General features: G+C 48.2%; 1 protein-coding gene across 5 annotated transcripts in view; it reads left to right on the top strand.

The window, feature by feature from the left end:
• dachs (unconventional myosin-IXb-like dachs) overlaps positions 1–14,846 on the top strand; it is a 505,117-nt gene that overhangs the window by 330,375 nt on the left and 159,896 nt on the right. For 4 of the 5 annotated variants that reach the window (XM_070523093.1, XM_070523095.1, XM_070523094.1 and 1 more), the window contains one exon: positions 10,985–11,020. The exons of the other annotated variant lie outside the window; for it this stretch is intronic. In XM_070523093.1, the coding sequence (XP_070379194.1) occupies positions 10,985–11,020 (36 nt within the window). The remainder of the gene's footprint in view (positions 1–10,984; positions 11,021–14,846) is intronic. 5 annotated transcript variants of the gene reach the window in all.

Below are 14,846 nucleotides of genomic sequence, written 5' to 3' on the forward strand. Positions count from 1 at the left end.
CCTCGAAGGAAAATTAAGCCGCAACTGTTATTCTGTGTTACATCGGAAGTCCCCCGACTCGAATACAAAGTGGAGCAATTCCGTGGCCCCCCCTCCCCCCACGAAGCGTCGATTCGCCTGCCGCAAATAACGAGACGGCCAAGCGGTTTCGCACCCGCGCGCTAACCACGGCGTCCTCCTGTACACGACATGTTGGGCATCCGCATTCCCCGCGCAAAGGCCGATCGGTGGTGCTTGACGCCTCTCGTGTGCCTGCGTGCATGGCTGAGCATGAGAGCCATCGGCGACTGCCATGCTTCGAGCGGGTTCTTCTTTTAACGCGGCCTGCTGAGCACGCAGCGCGTCAACAATTGCCCGATTGTTTGCCGGGACGCAGCCGGGCCCGCGGCCGGTCTGCTTTCGTGACTTCGTTATTATTCACGATTTCTTTTTTTTCTTCTTTTTTTTTGCAGGCGGCTCACGTCCGCCTAATTTAGTTTTTCTAGTCTATTATCTCGTCCTTTTCTGGCTTCACAGCGGAGTGAAGAGGGTCAGCCTGCGAGCATGACACGTATTTCTTAAACTCGAGCGAATAATTGAAAGCAGTTCCCGCTAATTGCTCTGGCACGTTTCGTGTGTCGAAGGAAGGGGAGCCACAGGCACGCTCCGCGCGAGTGGAAAAAAAGAAAAGAAAAGAAAAACCGGACCGTAGCCGCTCCTCGCGTTCCCCCCGAACGTCGAGCCTAAAACGGGCACCGACTGGTTGACATCGATGCCTTGTGCCGATGAAAAATTATCCGCGCCTCTCATCTGTTGTGCCTGCAATCTGTCCAATAGGCGCATACCGAAGAAGCGGCTGTGGGCCTCCCTTCCATGGCACAGATACTTTTCTTTGAACGGTTGCAACAGTTGCCCTGATGTCACGGATTTATCTGAGTTCCACATTGCCAGGGTACATTACATTTCACGAGAGCCAAAGTCAGTCGCTACCAGGCTAACAGCATGTGGAACGCAGAAATAAACAATAAACTGCGCGTTATAAAGCCACAGGTAGGTTTTTTGGCCCTCCGTAACAAAATCACGGCGAACAGATATCCTGTGCTGTCGTCTCAAAATAAGGCACACATTTGGCACCCACAATTTTCTGCTTACTGGAAATGAACCTCCAACCTCTGGTCGATGTGGTGAGAGGCTCACCGTCCCCCACGTCCTCCTCGAGTGTCGGAAAGCCGAATCTGAGAGAAAGAAACATTTTCCTCTAGCATACCATTATTGCGCCCCTCATCACCAGGCTATGTTTCTTCTTAAAGAACCGTTTTTTTAACACCAAAGCAGTCCTCGATTTCTTAAATGATGTTGTCTTACATGTAATAAGCCCATTAAATTCGTAGCGCATCCTCTTTCCAGAGGATGCCTCTGTGATCGTTGTTTTGTGTAGCACATGCCTCCAGGCCCTTGTGTCTCGAGGGCTCTCACGAGGCAGTGATGCTCTAGTCAATTTTAGCATCTTACACATTTTGTATATCGTATCATTCTTTCGCAGTGCACCTCACTGCTCATAGTACACGTCATTTGTCATTCCCATAATCTTATTACACATAGACTTTATTAACTTTAGAGCTGCCATATTTAAGGCCCCTTTACAGCCACGTCACATCGACTTCATAGAACTTAAAACTACACTGCGAACTCATTACCTCGGACATGGCGATCTTTGGCCATACCTGCCCCTTGCGCCATTAAACATAATTCATTCATTCATTCATTCATTCATTCATTCATTCATTCATTCATTCATTCATTCATTCATTCATTGTTCTTTTTCTGCGCCAGAAACTGCTTAAATAGGAGAAACCATATTGAAATGTATGACGTCCCACTGCTGTACCAGCATTTTATTTACGCGCGAAACCAACGAAACGAGGAGTTTCGCCTTAATTTTCTTTCATAGTAATCAGCCTCTTTCCTCTAAATGAACGTAAATAGAATATTTGAAGAATTTATTTACACTGAATTAATGCTCCTATTTCTTGCTTACTTTTTGTAAGTATACATTCTCATCTTGACTCATCGACATCCGTTTATGCACCGCACATGCGCCAGCGACTACATTGAGAATATTCCAAGCCACAAATGCGTAGGCTTGTTGCTGTCACCAGGTTTCACTGGAGAACCGCACGCAGGGATCAAATTTACAAAGTAGTGAAAGATGTGCACTGAGTTTAGCACTATTGCAAATTTTCTGCAAGAGCTGGAAGAATATTATATATATATATATAACTTTATACTATATATAACACTACTTTATATATATATATATATATATATATATATATATATATATATATATATATATATATATATAAAGTTGTGTGTGTGTGGGGGGGGGGGGGTTGCACCGCATACGGCAGACATTGTCAGCTCCTGACTGGAAGCTTACCATTATCATTGAAAAGGAAGGTGTACAATCAGTTCCTTTTACCGGGGCTGACATATGGGGCAGAGGCTTAGAGATTAACAAAGAAGCTTGAGACGAAGTTAAGGGCCGCGCAAAGGGCGATGCTGCGAAGAATGCTAGGCATAACGTTAAGAGACAGAAAGAGAGCGGTTTGGATCAGAGGGTAAACGGGTATAGCCGATATTTTATTTGACATTAAGAGGAACAAATGGAGCTGGGCAGGTCATGATAAGCGTTGGACCATTAGGGTTACAGAATGGGTACCAAGAGAAGCGAAGCGCAGTCGAGGACGGCAGAAGACTAGGTGGGGCGATGAAATGAGGAAATTCGCGGGCGCTAGTTGGAATCGGTTGGCGCAGGACAGGGGTAACTGAAGATCGCAGCAGGGAGAGGCCATGGTGATGCAGTGGACATCAAACAAACAGGCTGATATATATATATATATACATATATATATATATATATATATATATATATATATATATATATATATATATATATATATATATATATATATATATATATATATATACGAACTTCAAGTTTAACTACAACCTCCTAAATGTTCGCAAGAACACGCCATTGATTTTGGACTGCACGTCTACAGCAAGGAGTGAGGTGTTCATTTTGGTATCTTTCATAATGTATGCTATCGTAGCCACAGCGATGACCTGCAGGGGCCAGTGTGCGTTAGGAGCATTGTTATCAAAGCCGTTTCGCTCATGCTTTCTATTGCGATATCAACGTGCGGCCTTCTGCTTCGAACAGACGATGTTGGAAGCGATGTCATTTTTGTTCTTGCAACGCGCTTACGTCGTTCGTGATAAACTCACTCGCTGTAGAGCGGTGCTGTGCAGTCGTACAAACGCGTTGCTCTGGATTTTGTACGGGCGCATCCTGGCGTTTCTGAATATCCTCTGCATTTTTTAGAAAAAGAAAGCACCGTCCGATCACTGGCACAGAAAGATTACAAAGTAAATTAGCGTGGCCCCTCATCATTGGTCAAGCGACTCGAGCGCGAAGTGCGTTGCCCCAGGCTAGGAAGAAGGCGCTTTCAACGAAGAGAGAACTTAGAGGAATCAAACTGTTATGTCGGTGAGAGTTGGTTTGTAGGGCCACTTTAACTAAACAGCTAATCACAAATTTTTCGAAATAGGCCGACACAATGAGGGCAAAATGCTGTTCGCCTCATCAATGTCATCCACCTCCCATGTACGACTTTTTTTTTTTTTCAACCCGAGTTTGGTTCTTTTACGTCGAACACCCAGTATACATTTCTCATCGGCGTTGCGGACATCTGACATGGATGTAGTGCAGTAGCCTCGAAGACCACGCCTACTACACCCGAGATGGCTCGCCAGCCGTCGTCGCTCCGTTAGAGACGAGCAATCCACTTGAGCTCTTTCTCTCGACCGGCCAGCAGTGCAGACACATAAGCCGTGTGTACACACATAGCGGCCCGATTCTGACCGCCCGTTCGCGCTACATCGCTCGAGCGTAACACACGCACAACCGCGCTCGGGGAAGCGAGGATGGTACGGCACACGACGCGGCGTGCGTGTCTCTCTCGGAGGGAGAGGCTGTTGCGTAACGAACGAGGCGCGTCGCGCGTGAATAGCGCTTCCTGCCCGGCAAAGACGCAGTCGGCTTCGCCTCGCGGCTGGCTGTAGTAACGCGCGACTCCCGGACCACCTAAATTAGGACCACCGAGGAACGGCGCACAAGCGGGCTGGGCGCTGCAAGAATTGAATCGACGGCAGAAGCGCGGGCTTCCAACTTGCGCTTTAGTGTCTAGTTGCCAAGGTGCAAAACTGTACGAAAACAAAAAGCAACAGTAACAGAACACTCAGTGTGTGTGTATATATATATATATATATATATATATATATATATATATATATATATATATATATATATATATATTGTCACGAACATAACTAAGACGGGCTCGACGAAACAGAGCAGCCTTCTTTTAATGATGGCCGACGCAAAAAAAAAAAAAGAACCCGGGCCCGTGGCCACAACTGCGCCCTTCGTCATCTTCACTCTGGCGATCGGTGCCTGTAGTGGGCAGCTCACGGCGACAGAGGGCGCGGGAGAAAGTCTATGAGACGGACGCGTCTTCGTGAGCGTAGTACGGTTTGATCCGTACTACGTGGACAATCTCGGCTCGCGGCCGTCGCCTGCTCGAGCTCATAGTAGTACTCTGAGGGACTACCTCGTAGTTCACGTCGCTGAGTCGCCTGACGATCTTGTACGGGCCGAAGTATCTATTCAGTAATTTTTCCGACAGCCCCTGATGACGCGTATGGGTGTCCAGACCCAAACGTAGTCGCCGGGTTCGTACTGGATATTCCTTCGGCCACTGTTGTAATGGCGGGTGTCAGTACTCTGCTGGAGGCGGATGCGGTTGCGAGCAAGCTGTCGAGCTTATTCGGCCTTCTGGACGATGTCGTCAGCATTGTTGCTTCTGTTTTCGTTGTCGACCGGGAGCATGGCGTCTAAAGGTGTTGTTACGCAGCGCCCATAAACCAGTTCGAATGGTGGGAATCAGGTGGTTTCCTGAACAGCTGTATTGTATGCGAATATCGCGTACGGTAGAATATGGTCGCGTAACTTGTGCTCTACGTCAACGTACTTCGAGATCATATCGGCGATAGTTCTATTGAGGCGCTCCGTAAGTCCGTTAGTTTGTGGGTGATAGGCCGTAGTTTTGCTATGGTTGGTGTGGCTCAGTGTGACGATCTCCTGTTTTAAGTCAGCAGTAAATGCAGTCCCTCGATCGGTTATTAAGACGGAAGGGGCCCCGTGACATAATATAATGTCATGGACAAAGAACATGGCGACTTCTGTAGATGTTCCGCGGTGTATAGCTTTTGTTTCTGCGTACCAGGTTAGGTAGTCCGTTGCGACAAGTATCCATTTGTTGCCTGCTATGTTAGTCGGCACAACGTGTACACAGTTATCGTACGCTTAAATTGCAGCACATTTGATTTCATTGGCGCCGACGGCAAGCGAGCTTGCGATCGCTGGGAGACTGTGTAGGCCTAGCTCGCCGGCCGTCTATCCGAGGACGAGGGCCCATGCCGATGCGTCCGCAGATCGTAATAAAGCGCCTTAATTCATCAGCACAATCAATGCCTGAACATTTATGTTTCTCTTAAGTGAAAATACGGTTAGTTTTCTCGGTGCCGTTAGTAGCGATGAGTAAACACGCCAGTCAGGCGAGCCACTTTGTATACAGACGATTGCTGGCGCGTCTGCGCGGACCGCGTCCGATTACAAATCATGCCAACTATTTACTATATCGCACAACGTTTTATAACATGCACTCTTTTGAGGCCACTTTATTTTATAAGTTGTTTCGTGTCAGAAACAAATTGCAGCTTATTTATGTGCCGCCGTCACCGGTGAAAGAGGCCTTCGTTTCGACCAGGGAGAAAAAAAAAACAGCCATGATCGGAGCGGCGAGGCGCTCGCTCGCCGGCTCCGCCCCGTCGGGTCTACGACGTGACCGTGACGTTCGCGCTACCGGCGCTGTCATTGGCTGCGGCCGCGCGACCGATGCGGCAGTCGCACGACAATATTCAGCGAGTTGGTCGCATGCGGGGCGTGCGATTCGGCGCCGCGTGCGGCGGATTTGGTTGAGAACCTGTTGAGTGCGGCTGCCGATGCGAATGGTCGTACGACCGATCGCACCCAAAATCGCACCATGTGTCTCCCGCTTTACCTTATCTTGTCGCGCACTATCTCTGCCACGGAAATGCGTGCTGTCGGCGCGTCGGTCACCTGCAGTTTCTGGAGTTCTTCTCGTACCAGAGCCCTGATCATTTCACGCAAGACCTCGAGGTGGTTTCTCGAAGCCATGGTAGGGGGCTGTTGGAAAGTTCCATTACGTTGCGGTCGTATTGTCTGGCACGCTGTCGAAGGGCCCTTTTTATTGCTGTCGCTTCACCAAGGAAGTCCGCAAGTGTAGTGCGTGAATTTCGAATAAACCAAGCAAAAATATCTTGCTTCACGCCTCGCATTAGATATCGGACCTTCTTGCCTTCGGCCATTGAGGCATCCGCACGTCTGAAAAGCCGAGCCATGTATTCAGTATACGTGTTGACGCTCTCGTTCAGGGCTTGGAATCTTGCCTGTATTGCCAACTCCGCTCTCTCTTTCCTGTCCGTGTTGGGGTATGTGGCGCTCAGCTGTCGTCGAAATTCGTACCACGAATACGATGCCGTTCCATGGTTATGAAACCACGTCCTCGCAGAGTCTTGGAGCGCGAAGTACACGTTGCGCAGCTTGTGGTCTTCGTTCCATCCGTTGCATTCGGCCGCCAGCTCGCCATGGTCTAGCCAATTTCCCGCGTCTTCAGTAGCATCTCTGTGGAATACAATCGGCGCATGCGGCTGGTTGATGATGAACTGCGCCGGCACAACAGCCACAGCAGAAGGCGGTGGACTCGGGTTCATCGTCCGGGTACGCTCTGGCAAAAGATCGTGCGCAGGTTGGAGCCCTTGCAGACGGCGGCTGGCACGTACGGGCACAGGGGTAGTCTCTACCGGACTACTCGCAGGAGCCGTGTCAGTTGTACACTGCGTCTCCGGCAATGGTAGCGTGTACCCAGCACCTCCACCAGTAAAATGTCACGAAGGTAACTAAGACGTGTTCGCCGAAACAGAACAGCCTTCCTTTAATGATGGCCGACGCCCGAAAAACCCCCGGGGTACAACTGCGCCCTTCGTCGTCTTCTCTATGGCGACCGGTACCTGCAGTGGGCAGCTGACTTCTTGCGATCGGTACTCGTAGTGGGCAGCTTACTTCGCGACAACATACGTATACATATTCTACCGCGATTGTGTCTGCTCATTCTTTCTGTCCTTCGTCTGCCGGTGCGCAGTGTGTTACAATGTATAGCGAGCTTTAGCAGACAGAGCGCTTAAGGTGCGCTCCACTCAGACCAGTGCGTCCCAAGTTGCTGTCCAGCGGGTACGAAAGTGCGCGTACGCAAGCGCGCACACCGGCAGCGGGACATAGACCACTGCTTATACGTTCTGCTGCTAGACCGATAGAGCGGAGCTTTCTTTGTAGGGCCCGCCTACTGGTTGCCTTGTCGTTTTACAGCCGCGCTGCGGGCTCGTAGCTGGCGTCTCTGGAAGGCGCGCTTGTCAAAAAAGCGAAATCAACGCAGTTCATGCAGCCAGCGCCACGCGCGACACGTTAGCGGAGCGTAAGCAACGCTCTGCTAAAACTCTCTCATTACAATCAAGCCCGGTCCTTGCTCCGATACGCCAACGACCCTCGATGCAAGCCGCATGACACGCGCCCTTTACCCAAGCGTGGCCGCCTGCGCAATCCAAGTTTTTGCTATACCTTCCGCATCCAACACAAAGGGGGCTGCGTGTGCCTCTCACTGCTGGTCGGAGGAGCGCGTACGCACGCGTTGCCGCAGACGCTCTGCCGGACGATTGTCGCGCATGAAAGGATCACACGTGGCGATTGTGAAATTGGGCAGGCAGAGCAAACCGACGACGCGTGCTTGGATTCGCTTTCGGCGCCGGTCCAACTCGAGGCGGACTCGACGACGACGCTTGTGGCGCAGCGAGGGAGCACACGCGCCCATTCGAGAGAAACATGCGCACTGAAAATTCCAACACCTTACGGTGTAAATCAACTGGTTGCCGGACGAGCACTCTTGGCATGTTAAGAAGCACCCTTATTTCATTAACAACCTTGAGGAAGAATGTTTTGTTCAAGTAGAAGCGAAATGAAGGAAAAAAATGTCGCCCGTTGCTTGTCATACTACACAACGGCATAACTACACAAACGGCATCAAATGACGAGTGATTGATGCTTAAACTGGTTCGAAAGCAACGCACGGGGGTGGATTAGATCCCAGGAGCTTCACGTGCAAGCCAGACAAAATTCACGTTACAGCTCTTCAAATATTGGTATATACGGTATAGGCATAAATTATCTAGAAACCCTAACTGTTTCAATTCGTAAGAAACCTTGCACAAAGTGAGATCTTGCATCAAAGAAAATGCGTTCGTTGCGCTTGAAACCTAACGTTCTTATAGCTGCAAGCACATTTTTCAGCGCTAGCGAACGTGCGAACACCTTCTGTATTTGAGGGAGCAATTTATTTTATTGCGTTTCGATTTTTTTCGAACACAGCCTTCCTGTGGGGTGTTCAAATCAAATCAAACACTTATTTATTTGTCAAAGCGTGATTACAAGAATATGCAGAAGAGGGTTCCAAGGTCACAAGACCGTACCGGGACCCTCTGTACATGATTATTTGATACAAATTACGAAATTAGCAGAGAAATATATAATTAGCCAAGCCAATAGAAGAAACGGGTACAAAAACAAAGAAGGTTCATATGTGCATAAATCTGTGTTGTGATGGCATAAATATTTCATAGAGAAATACAAATTCATACTAACATTGAAAATATGCATATGAAGTTAACATGAACAGTAACAGTGCATCGTTATCACGTAAAAAATTACAAGGTTAAATTAGAAAGAAGAAAGAAAGAAACAAACAAGAGAACAAAGTAACTATAATAAATAAATCATAACAGAATTACTTAAAAAGATGGGTTTTAAGTGCTTTTTATTGCAGTAGGACATGATGTTTTGATGGGGTGGGGCAGTGAATTCCACATTCTAATAGCGCAGAATGATGCTGTCATTTTATCGTAATTAGTAAGAGCTTTAGGCAGCAAGAAATTATTTCTCTGAGGAAAACGAGTAGCAAAGAATAGGGTTAATATTCTTCAAGGAATCTAAGAAAATAAAATTGTCTGTGAGATCTTTATTGATCAATCTTAAAAGCACATTAATTAAGTAGAGTGCGAATAAATCAGTAGTTGTCAGCAATTTATTCTCCATGCGTATGATATTATTATTATCTCGACTAAAGTTAGAAGTAATGCGTAGAGCTTGGTTTTGTATGCGCTGAACATATGTTAAGTGGCACTAATGCGTTTTGCCATATCTGAGTCTGAGATTGTTGTGTCGTCAGCAAATAACATGCACTGTGAAGGTGAAGCGTGTTGCGGAAGATCATTTGTGTAGAGAATGTCGGCCCCAAAATGGAGCCCTGTGGCACCCCCTGATTAATTGTTTTGGTGTCTGAAAACTTGCCCGATAAATAAGCTGTTAGTTTTTTGTTACTTGAGCAGTTTCTCAAAAAGGTTAACGCTGGACCTGTTATTCCATAGGCTTATAATTTTTTTAGTAACATGTCGTGATTAATTGCTAGCTTTCGGGAAACCTGAAAAGACAGAAAACCAAAGTAGATTGTGTATTGAGTAAATTGTGTATAATTAAGGGTTTAAAGTGAGAAAAAAACACCTGTTTGAACACCCTCAGGGTTGTTAAATTGCTCACAGTGTCGTCAACCGTACCGCCGTCCATCGCGTCGTTACTTTGCTCGCCATACACTTCTCGCCATAATTCTTCCCGCAACAAAGAGCCAACATCGCTTACGTCCTCGTGACATCCTTGCTAAGCGCGTTCCTGCGTAGCTTGTGAGGGTGTTGCGCGTGATCGTGAGCGTGGCGTGGCAATAAAATTGGTGCCTGTGCGGTGCGTAGGCAGTGTACGAGAGTAGACGTTGCGTGTGTGGTGAAGAGGAGCGCAGTTGTACGCGTCGCGTTTAGTTGTTCGGCATTTCGTCAACCGCTTCACGAGAGCTTCGATTCGCATAGATCCCAACACGTGCGATATTATTGCGTGATTTCGAGCGGCGCAGCGTAGGGCTCAACACTTTTTCTGTGGCCTTCATTGCGCGTCGCTGCTGTTGCAACTTTCGAGGCGGCCTTGACGGCCCAATATCCCCTGCCAGCATCGCACGTCCAAACCACTACGTCCCATATCTCTCGCAGAGGCTCTTCCGACTCCTTCTTGAGAGCAGGCAGGGTGCGCGGATACGCCATTTGGCTGCCTCGTTGTGATGTCGTCGATGCATGCGCAGACAGCTTCAGCGGCAGTAATTATCCTAGCCGCTAACTGTACGTGGTGACTGCTGATAGTATTGCAAACGTGCATAATTTTTCCAACACCAACCCTGTAGCTGTCACATATTGTCGCGTCTCGCTCGGTTAGACCGCACGATGCCGCGTAATTTTTATCTTTTCATTGCCCTCAGTAAATTTCTCTGCTCGAAAATCAGTCAAAGGGAACAACTGTGCATGATGGTTATTTTGCTGCAACGTCAATGTTTTGCGCGAAAAATGTCCGTAAGGGTTACTGACTGGGTGTTCCGCTGTCTTTTTCCACAGTGTTACGCACCACAATTACGCTAGCGATTTTGTTAAATTTGCGAGGTGTATTTAGATAGTACCAATATTCGGCAAGCTGTGGGCTCACAAACTGCAGTAAAGGAAGTGCTATAGCAGTAAATATGTGGCAGGTTCTGTCGCTTTCATTTTGTGGAAATGAGTCCAGTCGTATAAAAGCATAAGGAACTTAGAACTGCCAAATATTTTCAAGCGTAAGTGAATCAAATCGCTGATTCTTGTATCTTCCGCCTTCTCGTTATAGTGGCCGCCACTTCCAGTAACAAAGCCACGGCGACAAGTAAGCTGACAAGTTTTTCCACTTTCTTTCCCGCGTGTGTAGTGATCCTTTCAGCAAAGGAGACCGCGTTTCTTGTCATGCGCTGTCTCCTATGCGTATTGGTTGTGCGCGCCGCTGACCTTTCGTCTCCATAAACTGTGTGTCAGCAGTCCACGAAGAAGCATCGGAGCTAGCCCAGGTGTCGGAGAGCGCAGGTCGTTGAGGTAAAAGCTGTGTGGGGTTCGGGCGTTCCAGCCATCACGTGCACAGACTGCTGCTTTCCCTGCGTTAACCGACGAACTTTCCCAAAGCGTAGCACAGCGCACGCGGTTGCTCGGCAATTGTCCCAGGTCTGTTTCCTTACCTAAGCTACATCTGATTAGCTTTCATAATGTGCGGAACAGACGTTTCGACGAGGGATCCGTCTTCGTCGTGGAAACCTCGGCTCCGGAGTGGGTTTTCCTATGTGCAATTAAAGACCCGCCTTAAGAAATTCCTGTTGTATATTGTTTCGGGTGCAATAAGTTTTACTCGTTGTTGCTGAAACTAAAGTGAAATATTTGTTCCAGTCTTTTTTGAAAAAAAAAATGTGTATTTCATTTTTCTTCGTACACGAGTCTTCCCGTAGCGTGTTTTGCAGCACCGCGGCGAAGTTAAGCAATTCATGACGTTCTGCTCAAAGAGTGCGTAAAGAGAAGAAGTAGCCGAAATAGCCGCAGAACGTCGCATAAGCAAGGGAAAATAATGCGGCCTAAAATATTATACACACAAAATGCCACTGTATGAAACATAACGTAGGCCAGTATACTCCCAGAAAGGAAGTGACGTGCAGTATACTTGCAATATCATACCGACTGGTCTCGCTCCTTACGTTCACTCTCTTTCCTAATTATGGTACGCGATATGACCGGCCTTCTAAAGCGCTTCTGGAGCAACGAGGGCGTGGTTTTCATATGTTATTTGTAAATGTGTCGAGAAATTCCTGTTGCGGTTAGTGCTGCATTGCCAGCATTGGGCCGACGTAGTCGGGTGCGGAACGCACTTTTTACGATGTTGACCCTATATGGGCCGTTCTTCAGGCGCACTATAACTTTGGCGCACTGTGTTACCAAATGTTGTAGAAAGATAGAAATGTGCCAAACTTGTACAGATTTTCTCATGATTGCGCAGTACCGGTTAGTTCTTTAAGCAACGGCAGCCCTATATACATCACAACACCTTTGCATTTACTTATCTCTATTGAAGGCGTTTGTCTTCCCGCTATCGTGCAGTTAGTTTGAGCGTTTCAGCCCGTGGCTCACCCTCTCTTTTATTCTAGAGCAGTGCAGGCTTGTTACGTACACACCTGCTCCCGTCTCTGTACTGGCCCCAGGTTTTGCCGCACTTCCTTACGTGTCGACCTAATTTCGCGGCTGTCGCGTCCCGCGCAACACCTGCGTGGCCGACAAGATTGCAAAGGCACGCGGTAAACAAGCACCGCCGTGTGGTCTGGCCTGTTCCGATATCCTTTCACTTGTGGTCGGATTCATCTGCCGGCTAGTGCTCGCCAGTTTTCATTTAAAAGCCCATCTTTCCCTCTTTAGCAGGTATTATCCAGCCGCATCCGTGACCTCAGTTGTACATTAATATTTCCTCGAATGTCCTTCGTTTACAAGAGCGGGCGACGTGACAGGATTTCATTGCGCTTTGCTTAAGACTCGCAGCCGAGCAGGAAAAAAGGGGGAGTAATTTGCTTTCTCGCCGACGCCATTTTGTCGTCAGTTAATTACCAACCCCTGGGAACCCTTTGTCTGGCTCCTCCGTGTTCGACACGCGACGTCGGACGTAGTATGTACGTGGACGTAGTCCGGTCTCCTTGCACGATATGCGCAACCCCCTACATATGCCCAGTACAGACTTGCCGTAGTTTTTTGCAGGCGAGCGGGAGGGCTGCCACTTTCGGTTGCCTTGACCACCGGCAGGAGTTCTGTGTTGTGCAGAGAATTAATAGCGTGGAAGCCACTCTAACTCATAGAATACGATCAGGATCAGCCTGGACTCCTGAATCGGGGGCTCAAATTTGGGCTAGCTCTTTTTCCGCTATAAAGAGAATGCAAAGAAACTGGTTACCTCGAGCACTTCATTTGGTCCCGACGGCCTTCTTTAATGTGGAAGCGAACACCTTGCTTGGTAACTTGCAAATTACCGGCTTTCTACGCGTAACGTTCTGTTGCAGTATGTGCAGTGTTCCTGGGAGGACTTGGGATATAGCGCGAAAGGAGGTCTCCCGCATTCTACTCGCATACCTAGCTTACGTCGCCTCGCTGCTGCCTTCCATGGCACGTGAGGCAAGTTTGGTTTGCACGGGCTCGGCATTTCTGCTCTCGATCTCAAACTTGCCAGATCGCTTGGGGGCTCGTCAAATTCCACGTCAAAGTTAGCAACTTCGAGCATTTATGTAGCTTTGAGCTTTCAGCCTAACACACATAGTGAACTTGTGACCCTTAAAGGCAATCTACGTCAGTGCAGTTCGATTCAACGAGAAGGCCTGCTTGCTGTAACCGGCGGAGCAAATGCCGACTCCGAATTCCTGGCTGACCCACCTGTAGGGAACAGCATAACCAACGAAAATATCAGTCATTGTAGTCCCTTTTTTTAATTGCATGGCAGCTGGGTGCTTGGAGGAGAATTACTTTTGAATTGAAGGAGCAAAAGGCACGAACATGAGGGAAGACCGTTGGCCGCGAAAAGGATTGGATCGACGAAGCCGCTTGTATAAGACCAGTCGTCTATTCCAAACCTTGTATTGGGGGCTCATTAATCGCGATAACGTAAATAATGGCGACAAGTACGTACTCGGCCTCTGCGCAACCACAAAGCGCCGAGTTAAGGAAAGTGCTGCATTGGCTCAAAAGAGAGCTTACAGCTTTGAAGCAGGGCTGCAATGAAGCAACGACTATATTCTAATTATTTTCCTTTTCGTGCTCATGCAGGTAGTGTGATCCGACCGCTGGTATGCCCAGGATATGAGCTGCATCAGGCTATTATGAGCTGCGGATTGCAAAAAGGGGATATGGAATCGAGCAGACGAAAACCTTGCGTTAGACGTCGCCCAAATCACTCGCAAATTGGGAGCAGCCATTTACGAAGAAATGAAACAAGCAAGAATGTACAGTCTTCGGCAGGACACAGACAAAGCAAGACCAATAAATAAAGAAGCTTTCATCTAACGTTAAGAGAGTCGTCACTTTCCAAGAAGAAAGAAATTCGTCCATACTAATCCCGTCCTCCACTGTTGTGCACTCCTGTAATGTGAGAAGGCATCAATTGCTTGAATTCTTTATTTTCCCTTTCTTTTTCGCTCGCTCTATCTTAAGATATGGAGAGGCAGCCACAGAAAGGTTATATAATAAAAGCGCCAGCTGGTTTCTTCGCGTTGAAATAAGGGGTAAAAAAATGAGGAAAGAAGGTAGTGGGTGTGAGGGGGGGTGGTGCGAGTTATAAAGTAGAAGAAACGAAAATGTCCGCCATTGTTCCTGACGCTGCGTATTAGTTTCGAGAAACGGCTTGTTTATGTACACCTTCGACCACACCGGCAGCACACTGTGCGGCAGAAGGCTTCACGAATGCCAGCGGATCTTCGGGTTCGTGCCATTGTGCGCGTCTCTTGTCCCCTCGCTCATATATCGTTTCGGACTCTCCGGGGCACAGATTGACGGAATGTTGCGAGCTGTCGGCGGGGTCCCTCGCGATGCCCCTACCAAGCCCGTCTCTGTGCGGCTAAGAGTGGTGCGCTCAGTGACGACTCTAACCGGCAACGCGGCCCCCGGTGTCAGTATGCCTTTCCGGCAGAGCCGCATCGCCCGCA

This window comes from Dermacentor albipictus, chromosome 8 (assembly GCF_038994185.2).
Source record: "Dermacentor albipictus isolate Rhodes 1998 colony chromosome 8, USDA_Dalb.pri_finalv2, whole genome shotgun sequence".
Classification (NCBI taxonomy): Eukaryota; Metazoa; Arthropoda; class Arachnida; order Ixodida; family Ixodidae; genus Dermacentor; species Dermacentor albipictus.